Consider the following 13674-nt stretch of genomic DNA (forward strand, 5'->3'; position numbering starts at 1 on the left):
TTTAAGGGGGAAGCATCTGCTGTATAGCTGCGGTAGCGCTGCCATGTAGAAATATGACCGGGAAGGAGGAATCGATTATTTTGAAAAGGTTGTAGGACGCATCAGAAGTCATACTGATAACTTATTCTTCCAGAACAAAAATACTCTTCCTTCATTTAAAGGTATGCAGTTCAAGACCCTGTAAATATGTTGATGGTAACAGTCCGTGTGTTATTATGCATGCTGGTGTGCTTTCTTAGTACTCTCTTGGTGTGGGCTTAGTTGATATACAGAAGTCAATTTGAAAAGGATGAGCAAAAATTCCCACAGGACTGTGTGTGTAATGTGTTATTGAAACAACTGCAGCACAGCAAACTAAAATGTGCTGCTTCCTTTTGTTCACAAAATAGACAAAGACATCAAATGGACGGCATTGGTTTTACATTAACTGATTTATTTTCCCATTTGCTGAAATCTAAGCCGCTAAATTAAAGCAAGGACCACTGTTAAGTGCAGTGCATCAACTTTTGAATCTGTCTTGACTGAGATGGTTGTTATAGTATCCTTTTAAACTATAAAGAGGGCACACAAGGAAAAACACTTTTGTAGCTGGTGATAATGGAAAAAGACAAAAAATGTGCTGCAAAATCTCAAATGAGCGGAATGATGTTTATTATTTTCATAAGAGTAACATGCCGCATTGAGGTCATCTTCGGGCGTCTACAGGAGTAATTTAATTTCGCAGTTTTACATTAAAGATTTGCTTTATTTCTCCACCTTTTACAACAGCAGTACTTTTGCTGTTAGTGAATTATTAATTAAGGTTTTTATTGAGAATGTTAATGTCTCTCTTCAGTTCAGTCTGGTTGCAGAACTAATCTTTGCTTAAATCCTGGGAATACAACTACTGAGATGTGGAATGATATCACAGTGAAAACGTTAATGTACTCCAAGTGTACTGTGTCAATATTCAAGAGGACATTGTCTGAAGTAATTATGCAAGATAATTCAATACTTTAATGCTGTATGAAAAATAAATGGTTCAGTGAGTAAGATTAAGCAGAGGCAAACATGCAAAAGAATTACGAAGTAGTTATTATTTTTTGTGGGGTTTTGTGCAGGAGGTTCTTCAGATGGAGACCCAGATGGGAGGGAAGCTTCTGGATGAGCCAAAGACTCTGAATTTTAAAGACAGCACACACAATCTGAGACTGTCAATCCATGATGTGCCACACACTCACTGGAAGAGCAAACTCATTGCAAAGTATCAGGTGAGCGGGATATAAACATACATGTACATATTTTAGATAGAAGATACAAAATACACAATGCAGCAAAGTATCTTCACACATATGACAAATGGTGCATGTTTTATGACTTTGTGGAGAAATTATAGTATCGCAATGACATCCATCCATCCATCCATCCATCCATCCATCCATCATCTATACCCACTTATTCCTATTTAGGGTCACAGGGATCTGCTGGAGCCTATCCCAGCTCTCTTTGGGTGAAAGGCAGGGGTACACCCTGGACAGGTCACCAGTCCATCACAGGGCCACATAGAGACAAACAACCTCACACACTCACACTCACTCCTATGGGCAATTTAGAGTCACCAATCAACCTGACATACATGTTTTTGGACTGTGGGAGGAAACCAGAGTACCTGGAGAAAACCCACACAAGCACAGGGAGAACATGCAAACCCCACACAGAAAGGTTCCTGATGGGTTGTGAACCCAGGACATTCTTGCTGTGAGGCAATGGTACTAACCACTCAACCACTGTGCTGCCCAGCAATGACTTCAAGTAGTAAAAAAAGTTAATCTAGACTAAGGACTTGCCAGTATTAGGTTATGTTAGGGGTAATGGGGAAAGTGGGTGCACTGTACATACTGCACATTGAAAACCCAGTATTCAGTTAGGCTAATTGTAAATCAGAGACAGATATATGTGTTTTTGGCCTGTCAAATTCCCAGCCTGAATGAATGTTTCAGTCTGGCCCTAATCAGTTAGAAGATTTCTTTTAAATCACATATTTTTCATGGGACCTACACAACGTATTTAAAACATGCATATTATTTGTACATTTATAGGAGATCCCATTCTACCAAGTGTGGAGTGGTAGTCAGAGGACTCTGCACTGTACCTTCACCCTGGAGCGACTGAGCTCAGCCACTACAGATCTCAGCTGCAAACTGTGTGTACGACAGGTGGAAGGAGAGGGGCAGATCTTTCAGCTCAGCAACACACTAGAGGAAGTAAGTTGGCACAAATCAAAACAGGCATGCTGTTCATTGGGTATGGGTTGTATGGATGAGAAGGGTGCAGAAGACAAGTAAACCAGTTCTGCCCAAGGCAGAATGAAACAATATATGCTTAAAAAAAATGAACACAGTCACACAGAGAGCAAGAAAGAGGGCTTCCCTCCACAACCTTCTGCTAACTTTTACATTTCCCCACTAAAGGTCCTGAAGTCACTAAGTTTTTGTCGATCTGTCAGACACGCAAGGTTCCTGCTGTGGTTCCGTGACTCTGTTCAATCATTCATACTGAGGCTAGAGGTCAGGTAACATGAGTGGAATAACTGGTCTTTGATTTTGCCAGGCCACGTAACCAAAAAGTCACTGAATGTGTGTGTCTTTGTGTATGTGTATGTGTCCGTGTGTGAACGGACTTGGCCAAAGGTCAGACAGTTCTTTTGGAATTCTCCCATGGTGTTCAAGGGTGATGGCGTTGCACTTCAGAAATATTTTTAACCCTTGTTAAACCAGTTGATGAAGAGGAATATACTGTATTTATGTATTTTTGCTGCATATAAAGAAACTGTTGTAGCAGGTTACACATATTTTCCAGTACTGGTTACTGAGCAAATAAAAACCTGGAAAAAATACATGTATGTAAAATGTAGGGGGCTTAAGTTACTGTATAATTATGGTGTCTCTAATTAACTAAACTGATACATCCTGTTTACAATACAATATATCTTACTTCTTGCCACCTGTGTTATTCATCCCTGCCATGTCATTTTCTCCAGGGTTATGCACTCTAGCTTTTTTGAAGTAGGCACAATGTTTCCCCATGTTTTGCCATCAGCTTTAATTGAGTCAGACAGATTTGTGAGCAAAGCAATGAGACAATTGTCAATTCCTATTCATACCTTTCTTGTAAAGTGTATATCCAGTTAAATAAGTTGTGATGATTTGCCTTTGTGTCTTTTCTCATGAAGCCATTACACTGTCATACATGCAAAATCCCAGTAAAACACCGTAGAAGAGAGCATAATAGAAATGTCACTTCCTGCACTTCTCCTGTGCTGCCTAAAGTAACTCTACTACTTCATTATTCCTTCTGCCAGAAACAAAACAACCTTTTTTTTGTCTGTGGGGTACAGCTGTTGTTATATAACAACTACACAATAACATTTTTTTTTTTTTTGTCCAGTTACAGTTTACAGTCATAACATTATACATTTTGTTAAATCATCAACTGTAATCTGTTTTAAATAGGCCTTACCTACTTTTACAAAATAATTACTATGATCACGTGGGATATTTGGCAAGAATAGTAATTAGAGCTGAGTAGCTAAAGCAATATTCAGCAAGTTTCTTTGTGTATGCAGTAAAACGCTGTAGACCCTCAACCGGACGGCAGTGTCCTGCATGTTGGAAAGTAAAGGTTTAAAGCATTTATTATTTCTGCAGAGATGTTCCTTTGCATCAATCATTCAACCTCGAGCAGCAGAGAGCTTTCTGCTGTAAATTGGGGCTAAGTAGACGCAGTAAATAGTAATCATTCACATCAACAGTGGCAGTTGTTGTTTCCTTCTGCCAAGCCACATTCATTAGACCGCTTCTTCCTTTCAGCCCAGGAGTGGCAGATTAATGGGATGAAGGTTTATATAGAGACAGAGATCGACAGCAGGAGGAGAGGGAGAGTGCTAGGGAGCAGATCTTTATATTTGTTTCACTCTTGTATTAATTAAGAGACTCATGTGTAATTGGTCACATTGAAGGCAAACAGCAGAGACAAGCACAGACCAAGATAGAGATGTATTTGAAATAGAGATATGTATAATTTATCTTTACCAAAGCTGCCACGTGAATGTACATTGTGATCCACATATTCTTTTGAGGATCGCTAGTATATAACCATCGATCCATCCCTGTTCTTCAGTGTCTTTACTGCAGATGTTGCACTGTAGTATTCTGAGTACATGAAAATTTAATTTCAAAAATTTAAGTCATATTTTCCCTTAACCAGCAACTGAACAGTTTCTTTTTGCCTTCCCAGGATGTCCAGTGCATAGACACATCCCTGATGGACCCTGCAAGTAATATCACAACCTTAGTGGGGCCTAATGCCTTCCGCATTCCTTTATCCATCAGACAGAAGCTGTGTGGCAGTTTAGACGCACCACAGACCAGAGGCAATGACTGGAGGATGTTGGCTCACAAACTCAATCTCGACAGGTGACGAACATATGTACACTTTTAAAAAACATTATTATTCCCTTGGGCATTTTGTTTGGCTGGGAACATGTTTTAGGCAGAAAAACTCAAATCGGATGGCAGCTCAACAAGGTGTCCTGTCTCATTCCTTTCAAAAACTAAATCATTTTTTGTGAATTGAAATGTGCCTTGAGTTCTGGCAGATTAAATTATGTGAGAAAACTGAGAAAAAATACTCTTCTTATTTTTATTTATTTATTTTTTTATCTCCGTAGAATTCAAAGACGCAATAGCACATACAAATACCAGAGATACAATCACACTGACCAGCAATGTCATTAATTATATGTAGTGGATAGTCATTTCTTACAGTGAAATATAACTGTGGATGTTAGTATTTTCAGTATAGATCCCTGTAGAGTTTGAGTAAAATGCAATACTGCTGGGCTCCCATACACCTACAGTAAATAACAAACATCCAATTTTTCTATTTGCATCTGACTCACAGGCAACATCTTTAGTATCTCTATCCCCAGATGTGTGTCTCGATGATTCAGTCTGGAGGTTCATTTACCAGCAAGTACTGAAGCAGAGGCAGATATTGAGAGGATAATTGGGCACAAGTGCACCTCATTGTCCCAGTAGGCAGCCAGCTCATGATGCAGTCTGTTAAAGTGGGCACCAAACATTGTCGATCAGTGGGTGCAAAATGGACAACTAGCCAAATTGTTGTTTACTTCTGCATTTCCGCTAAAAGCTGTTCTTCAAAAGGAGCACAATAAAGTGTCCTAACAAGGAAATACCATCTTTTATCCTCTCTGCTCTTGTAATTGCCACATCATATCTGTTCGACTTCAAAGTATGACTCATGCATTGCCGTCACAGCCATCTCTCCTCGCATAACTTTCATGCTCATGTATATTTAAACGACAAAAAACCTGAAATGTTCCCACTTTCACGCAGACACAGGCACGTATAATTGTGAGCTTTCTGGTCCATCACACACACACACACACACACACACACACACACACACACACACACAAAAGCAGATCTCAGCTATTGAGTTCACTTAACAGTAGGATACCCCTTATCACATACTGCAGACAGACGGAGTCAGAGGCAGAAGTGAGAAAGAAACAAAAGAACAAAGCAAGTGATGAAAATAGCTTTATTAGATGTTATGAGTGAGAGAAAATATGAAAAAGGAAAATCTGCAGGAGGAGAAGCTGACAGAAAGGAGCAGAGGAGTGATATACATGTCTGTGGTTGTGTTTAAACAGTATCAGATTGTGCCAACAGTACAATCATAGGATTTACAGAGGAACAGAAAGTCTCATTTTTATCCTCATGGGACTCAAATCTGATGTCTTTTTCACTTTAAGGCAGCATTAAGATCTTCGTCACAGATAGCTAAGCATCAAGACTTTTCCTCTCCAACCATTGTGCACTTGTCTCTTTTCAGCTGTAGTACTTACCATTAGTGTAAGAACTGTTCTCCCTGTGGAGCTGTTGGCATATTTTTGAGCTCTAATGCAATTTCAGTGAGATTTTTTCCCTTATTTGTTTAAAACAATTTTAACTGAACATAATATAATAATGGCAAATTTGAAAGAAAAAAAAAACTGGAGTGACTTGACTGTTTTTTTTTTCTTTGACATGCAGTATTTAATTTAATAGTATTTAATAGACCCCCATGACCCTCTACATGTGTAACATTTGTCCGTAATCTTCTCCTTGACTTTTCCAGGTACCTTAACTATTTTGCCACCAAGTCTAGTCCAACGGGCGTGATCTTGGATCTCTGGGAGGCCCAGCATTTCCCTGATGGAGACCTAAATGAACTGGCTGCTGTGCTGGAAGAGATGGGTCGCCATGACAGTAATCTTGCCTCCATGACAACAGAACACTGATGAAGCAACGCGGTTACCATGACATGGACAGAACTCTGGAGACGATTACGCGTGAATTCTCTGCGGTGGAGTCTGCAGTAAGAACAATGAACCAGTTAGATGTGAGCAAAAGAAAAGTTGTCACCATGGTGATTGTGCACCAGTTAAATACCATGGTAATCATGGAGACATGGAAACAAGACAGAACTAGACGAGTGTGAGCTGGTGCTGGAACTACGTGTGTATCTTCATGTGTGTATTTGCGCGATGTTGCAGTGTGTTCGGCGTGTGGCCGAAGGAGAGATAACCCTACCTAGCACGCAAACAGAGTCTATCAGGAGCAAACAAAACGCCTAAAAAAGAAAAAAATACACTTTGTCTAGTGTAACACCAGTCGTTGTTCTCTTGCTGTTACTTTATACTGAACAAAGACAAGCAGTGGAAAAAAGAAGAAGCAACTGAGGTATTGACCCTGAAAACCTTTATAGGAACGGAAGAGAACCATAAAGTGAGAGACGTAAAAGCAAAGACAGAAAGTGGGAGACGGAAGATTGAGGGAAAAAAGGGAGAGTAAGACAAGATTAAACATACTGCAAAGCTAAACTGATTATTAAAGGGAGGAAGGATGTACACATAGAATGATGGCAAAAGCAGCAGGTCATCATCTTTAAGAACAGGATGGAAAACCGGTAATTGAGAGAGGAGAGAGAAAGAAGCTATCCCACTCTTGTAAGCCTTGGCTGTACGTGTTTGCCAGTACAGTTTGTTGTCTTTAAATCGTTTCCTAGGGAACGCTGTATGTATTCTGCTGTCCATATGTGTGGATCATTTCCCGCTAACAGAATTTGCTACAGAGTGAACGTCAATCAAAAAGGTCCTGACCAGAAACAAGCCAGATACAACAGGTTCCCCTTTGGGTTGACGTTGACATAAATGGTGTTTTAAGTTTGAAGTTTTCTTCCAAAGTGTAAGAACATATATAATCATCCATATTACAGGAAACCTAGCTGTACTAAGTGAAAGACAGCTGAACTAGCTGTCCACTTGCCTTTAACTTGTTCCTCTAATTTTCTTTATACAGTCAGTCCAAAGATGGTTATATTCCTGATGGATGCAAAGTAAAAAATATTTTGCTTTTTTTTTTTTTTTTGTCTGTCACACTCTATGGGTGTGACAGACTCATTAAATTGTCTGTTTTGAGGTACATGTACAATTTGCACTTATGATAAACAGATAAACCAGGCAAAGATGCAAACTGTGTAATTATTCTCATGCACAGTATTCTTATATGTTTGTTTAAAAGGAGTCATCGATTACTAAATTTAGATCTATATTTTTGTTTAGGAAAACAGTTTTCGCATAAGAAAACAGCAAAAATGTTTCTGCGCTTCACCACAAGCCATTGTAAAGTACTGAAACATTGATCCTCAAGCAACAAATGGATCTCAAACCAGAATCAACTGTTTACATGCTATCTGCAGTACTACTGCTGCTCAGTTCCTCCTAAAACAGGAGTTTGGTGATGCAGGGTGGCTCCCACCTTTGGTTAACCACAGCTTCAAACCCAGGCATCTCCGATTGACTGTTGTGGCTTGTTTCTGGACAGGGCTCAACTTAGAGTAAAGACGAAGGAAGCAAAAAGAGACGAAAAGAGGTGAAAACACAATACAGTAATATACAAAGTACCATAGTATAATGTGATAGTGAATTCAATACAGCTGATATCATTCATTACTGCTAATTGTACCCAATACATCATCTTTAATTTACTAAAATATAGGCTACATATATATATTTATTTCATATTTTCAGTGTCCCATCATCACAGGCTGTCAGTTGTGTTATCTTCCATCAGGTCACATGTGATCACCACTGACTTTGCTGGTCGCTAGCACCATCCAGTGGCCTTTGAGGAATAACAGGATTTACATTATTTTTGGTCACCCGAAACGTGTAAATACATGAATATGTTCAGTTTAATGACCCTTGTATTACCATACTTTTTTTTTTTTGTTCAGTGATCATTATTGTGTTATTTACATTAACATTTCTAATTATTTCTTCCATTTTAATGTTTTGTTTTTTTTTTATAGGTGTGAACGGTTTGGGGTGGGGGATTTTTCCCTTTTTCTTAATGTTCTGTCAGCAACTAACATTCCAGCTCATGGTGTATTTGTTGAAAAAGGTTGCGATTTAGAGTTACAAATCAAGATGACAACTGAAGGGGCCTGTGTAAAATGAAATGTAATATATTTGTATTTTGCAGAATAACATTTTAAACCAAGGCTGGCTTTCAAATGTATGCATTGGCTCGTTTCAACAGTGTCTAATGAAGAGGTCTATCTCCAATGGGTCAGCTTTGAGGAAAGAAAAAAAAAAGGCCTTATTTTTAGTGGTTTTTCAATAGCTGTCCGATGCCCTGGGAACATGTACACTGCTCACCATGTAAAGAACAACATGAACATTAAGTTCAAAGGAAATATATGTAAAATATTGAAATACTGGAGATTTTCTGCTCTAAACTATGGAGAGACGCCATATGAAACTAAACATCAGGTACGTAGAGGAGATACTGAGGAGGATATTGTAAAGAAAACGATGGCAGAGGCTGAGTTAACGCTGTTACAAAAGGTCAGATCTTTACCTGGTCATGACAGATTTCATCTTGTGGCTGTCCACACAGGAGGAAACCTTGAGACATTGATTTTTTTTTTTTTGCATTGATTTTTCTTTCTTTATTTAGTTGGTCAAAAATGTGCAAGAATCTGACCTCTTGTATCTCCGTAAAACCAGTCGTCTTAGGCGTGTATGTTTTGGTTTCGGGCCGCCTTATGAACCGGATCAGAAAAGGTGTGTGGTTAAGTAACAAAATGGAGGTTTTGTATGTTTTTAAATGTAACTCCTGATGTCAGATGTTGAGAAATCAAAGCAAAGAGTTGAGTCAATTTTGTGGATAAAAGCCTAAAACATCAAATCATTAATTCAGTTTGTTTCAGAACAAAACATAAAACCTATGATCATGACAATGTCTCTTTCATACAATATTATCAACATTGATTAATTCAAAGGCAGCATTCGGTCAAACAAGATCAACTTTCTAACTGAAATGTCTTCAAGGAAACAATCAGTTAAGAAATAAGTTACACACTGTAACTGTGTAACTTTACTCATTTGATCCTTTACCATGTCCTAAGTCTACGGTTTACCAGCAGGATAGACTGTTTGCTAATGTAGTAGACTGAAAAGCTGAGCTTTCATATGAGCAATTATGTGAAAATGAAGAAAGTACTGTTAAGATATCAAAGTATGTAAAAATATTTTCTATCCACAGTATGTACAGTTGTGTACTGTCAGCTATATTTGGCAAATTTCAAAGTTTAAAAAAAAAGACCAGTACAGTTAATTACTAGTTTGTATGTTTCAAGTTTTTTAATTTAAGTTTTCTTGTTTTTTTGTAAAAGCAGTGTCTACTATGCAAACTTGGCATTGGTTGTCATGATAGAAGTCTATAACTAGAGCTGTCCTTGTAAATGCATTTTTCTTTTATGATCGGGAGTGATTTGATTTGTGCAGGGTAGTGTTTCTGTTTTAGTTCATTTTCGCTAATTCTGGCACGCTTCATGAATCTTGCTGAATGCTCGCCTCTCTATCTCCTCTAATTGTTTTCTGTACAAAGTGTAAGAAAGAATTTTTAAGACAATTAATAAATTATATTTATAAGCAATGCTGAAATTATGTAGTGCCTTTGGTGGCTTATTTCAACAATATTCTTTCAGGGAATGGATTTACACTTAAATGTCTTTTTTTGTACTGTACTGTACTTGTAATGGTCATAAATGGATTTGTTAGACCATGAATATATACATTTGGTTTGCAGTGCTTTGATTTTATACCCTTTTTTTCCTGTGGAATTCCTATTTACAGGATCCAGACTCAATAAGTCGTTGGATAAAGTAGCCTGAAGGTAAGGAAATTGAAACAGAAAATCCTTATGGTGTCACTATTTAACATGCTGTGTGCTCAGCAGCACCAGTGGGTTGTAATGAGGCATGCCGCTTTTTTTGTAACAAAGAAAATATGGAGAGCATGCCTTAACAGTAAGAGGTACTGCCAAGTGACTTGTTAGTATGCATCTCATTCAGCCAACACACTGTGCATCAGCCTTGTGCATGAGTCAAACACTTTATTGACTGGAGAATTCTTTTACCAAATTAAAACTCTATTTTCTCTTACGGACAACTACACATAAAATAAGGCACAAAACCCAAGAGGAAAGAAAGGGCAGTTACATCAGAAACAAAAAAAAAAAAAAAAACCTGTCAAACCTCTGTTGGTGACAAGCAGCCTGTTATTTTCTTTGTTTCATTTTTGGCAGAGACAAAAAAAAAAAAGACAACCTCTGAAGAAGAGTTTATCAAAGATTTTACAAATTGACTACAAAAGCTAGAAATGAATGAGTTATTTGCTTTGATGGCAGACCATAGTGGAAGACCTAACGCTCTGCTAAATGTGATGATGAAAGGTGTTCAGATTTACCTGGACAACCATTTCATACTCAAGTATTAGTAGCCGTCAGGTGGTAAAGCTTCCTGTCTGAATTTGAAGTACTAGGAAAAAAAAGTCCTGATAGGAGCCAGATGGAGTTTTTTTCCCCACTAAGTGTCATTTGATTTCAGTGCAGCAACTACAAATTGTCTATTATACTCAATTCAATGTGTAGTTGAATTTAAATGTATGAGGCAGCAGAGTAGTAAAGAAAGCTCCAGTTCTCAAAGGCCACTGTCCTTGTTTTCCAACTACTCCTGCCCTACTCACTGCTGATTACCTGAATCAGGTGGGTTCAGCCAATCAGAAACGACATAGGCAAAGCTAGTTGGAAAACAGTGGCCCTTGAGGACTGGAGTTAGAGACCCCTTCTCTATGGCAATCTTGTGATACTACTGAACAAACAGTCACAGTTCTAAACATTTTGATCCTAAAGGCAAGAAGTCATCACTACAATTAATTTATTGTAGAAAACTTTGCTTAAGCAGACTTACCTTCCTGTAATTGCTGTAAAGTGCCTACAGACTGCACCGTTCTGCTTCAATCGCTTCATTAATGTAATGCCGCTTTTCATCACTTCAGTTTTATTCAAAAGCTAAGTTGCACTTGGGAGTGGGGGGAGTGGGGGTTAAGGAAACACAGAAGCGTTTAGAGTCTCAATCCAGAATTTATTTGGACAGATAAACTTTATTTTTTCACATATAGTCTTAAAGAGTTTGAGTTTTACATGGAAAATACACTTTTGCGACTTTCATAGCCCATAACAACTCCAAAATACCTTTTCTTCAGTGTCTACAAATGCTATCAGCATAAACAAAACTTTTAAAGCCTCAAAATACTTTTTATGTGATGTAGTGTCAGTCCTTGCAACCAGAAGCAGTCCATTTAAGAGTGACAAAAATGTGTTCAAACCAATTATGATATAAAGCCAGTAGTGGGGTAACAGTGTTTTGAAAGGAGGCATCACGCTGCAATAACAGATTGCCTTTAACACATCCCTTCAGTTCTATCAGTCATACCTTCATCTACAGGTAGGGAAGCTTTCACAGAAAGCAGTGATGTAGTGCTCCACTCACTGGTCAGTAGCCTGTTTGCATAACTCTGCAACTACAGTGCTAAGTCAAACTGAAACTCTTTCTCTAAAGCCTTTGGAGCATGTGAACAGGAACCTAGACGGTTAGAGTCCTCACACTAGTCTGAACTGTAATGGTCTTCATCTCTTGATGGAAAGAACAGGCCACACAAGACCTGACTGTTTCATGTACATTTTAGTAAGCAGCCGAAGTCCTGTAGTCATGTTTTTCAAAGGGGACTTGGGTTGCAGAATTGCCTTGCCTGGGCATCTTTACACAAAATTTGCAATCCTGTGATCTCCAAACTGAGCTTCTTACTTCTTCACTCATCTCATTTCCCAGAAAAAAAAGGCTTATGTGGCCTAGACCAGAGCCAGAGTGACTGTTAGTGTGTTTTCTATGTGTGTATGCACACACCTGGCAATGCCTGCTCACAGCTTGATATCCTGCGATTCTGACATCTTGGCAAGTGTCTTTTTGACCCGTAGGGCTGTGAGGCGACAGGCAGGGTTGTGGGCCCAGCATTCTGTCATCAACTTCCCCATCTGTCTCAAACACTGAGGGAATGCAGATTTACATTACGAAAATTGTTGAATTTGTGCTTGTGAATGTGTTCGTGTAGTGTACGTGTAGTATACTGTGATATGGTTTACCTCATCGCTGGTCCATCGGTTAGGAAAGGACGGCCGTAGTCTCTTAATGCAGACCACTTCTCTCATGTCTTCATATGAAGGGTCTGTAGGAACCAGCTCATGGTAGGGTAACTGGTACTCTTCAAGGATCCCTGAAACAAATAAGTTATGGAGGAAATCTACGCTGTTCATTTTCTTCAAAGTTTCCTCAAACTTCTGTAAATTGCAAAAAATAGAATTCAAAATCTACACTGCATAGCTATCAAACCAGTGATGCCTCTTTTTTTATGGCAGTCTGGCTTTCAGAACATTTTTCTGTCAAAAAAAGAGAAATGCATAAAATGTGTAGCTAGTGTATTTACCTCCTGAAACGCAACGCCGAGCAATCTCCCAGAGAATAAGCCCAAAACTGTACATGTCGGCCATGATGTACGACTGAAAATGACTTCTGTTTAGCGTCTCATCCAGAACCTCTGGAGGCATGTAGCGCTTTGTACCAACTCTAGTGTTTGGAGGGATGTCTACCTCATTGGTGTCACTGTAGATTCAGAGATGAAAATCATCATTTTAAACCTAAGAGTTATGTGTTGAAGATAGAGAAAACTGCCATTTCAGGTATCCATGATAACATCCTTCCTACTCCATATTCATGTATCAGATATCCACAACATCATTCTTCCTAAGACAACATCCGAATGCTGTTTGGATGTCAATTTAATATCCAGAATTAACTTTTGAATATCTAAAAAATAATTATTTTCTACTATTTCAAATATTTATAATCCTGGTTTTATTTACTGCAAACTTATAATTGCAGATATATATGTGTATAGCGGGCCATTTTAACATTTTATAGGTATCACTTAAATATCCAGAATTCTAATTCAGATATCCAAATTGCTGTTTTACTAGTAAAAATTACAACATAACTAGTTAAAATTATAATTTGAAGATATCTACAATTACCTTCTAATGAGAAAAAACTGACAATTTATGCTATTTCTGAGTAGTCACAATTCCATTTTGGATATCCAAAATGACATTATTGTCTTCATTTATCAAACTAATGGAATTAATATTACAGATGATTGTGATATAT

At 38.2% G+C, this 13674-nt stretch overlaps 2 protein-coding genes across 5 annotated transcripts in view; one reads left to right on the forward strand and one right to left on the reverse strand.

Moving 5' to 3' along the window:
• The window catches only part of LOC113138657 (netrin receptor UNC5C), a 169721-nt gene extending 162284 nt beyond the window's left edge, over window positions 1-7437 (forward strand). For both annotated transcript variants that reach the window (XM_026321261.1, XM_026321262.1), the window contains 4 exons: window positions 1101-1250; window positions 2079-2243; window positions 4276-4454; window positions 6184-7437. In XM_026321261.1, coding sequence (XP_026177046.1) covers window positions 1101-1250; window positions 2079-2243; window positions 4276-4454; window positions 6184-6346 — 657 coding nt within the window. In that variant the 3' untranslated portion in view covers window positions 6347-7437. The remainder of the gene's footprint in view (window positions 1-1100; window positions 1251-2078; window positions 2244-4275; window positions 4455-6183) is intronic.
• Window positions 7438-11523: 4086 nt separating this feature from the next.
• bmpr1ba (bone morphogenetic protein receptor, type IBa) overlaps window positions 11524-13674 on the reverse strand; it is a 59612-nt gene continuing 57461 nt past the window's right edge. For all 3 annotated transcript variants that reach the window (XM_026322420.1, XM_026322419.1, XM_026322421.1), the window contains 3 exons: window positions 12938-13113; window positions 12597-12727; window positions 11524-12500 (listed from right to left, as the gene is read on the reverse strand). In XM_026322420.1, coding sequence (XP_026178205.1) covers window positions 12375-12500; window positions 12597-12727; window positions 12938-13113 — 433 coding nt within the window. In that variant the 3' untranslated portion in view covers window positions 11524-12374. The remainder of the gene's footprint in view (window positions 12501-12596; window positions 12728-12937; window positions 13114-13674) is intronic.

Source organism: Mastacembelus armatus, chromosome 9, assembly GCF_900324485.2.
Source record: "Mastacembelus armatus chromosome 9, fMasArm1.2, whole genome shotgun sequence".
NCBI lineage: Eukaryota > Metazoa > Chordata > Actinopteri > Synbranchiformes > Mastacembelidae > Mastacembelus > Mastacembelus armatus.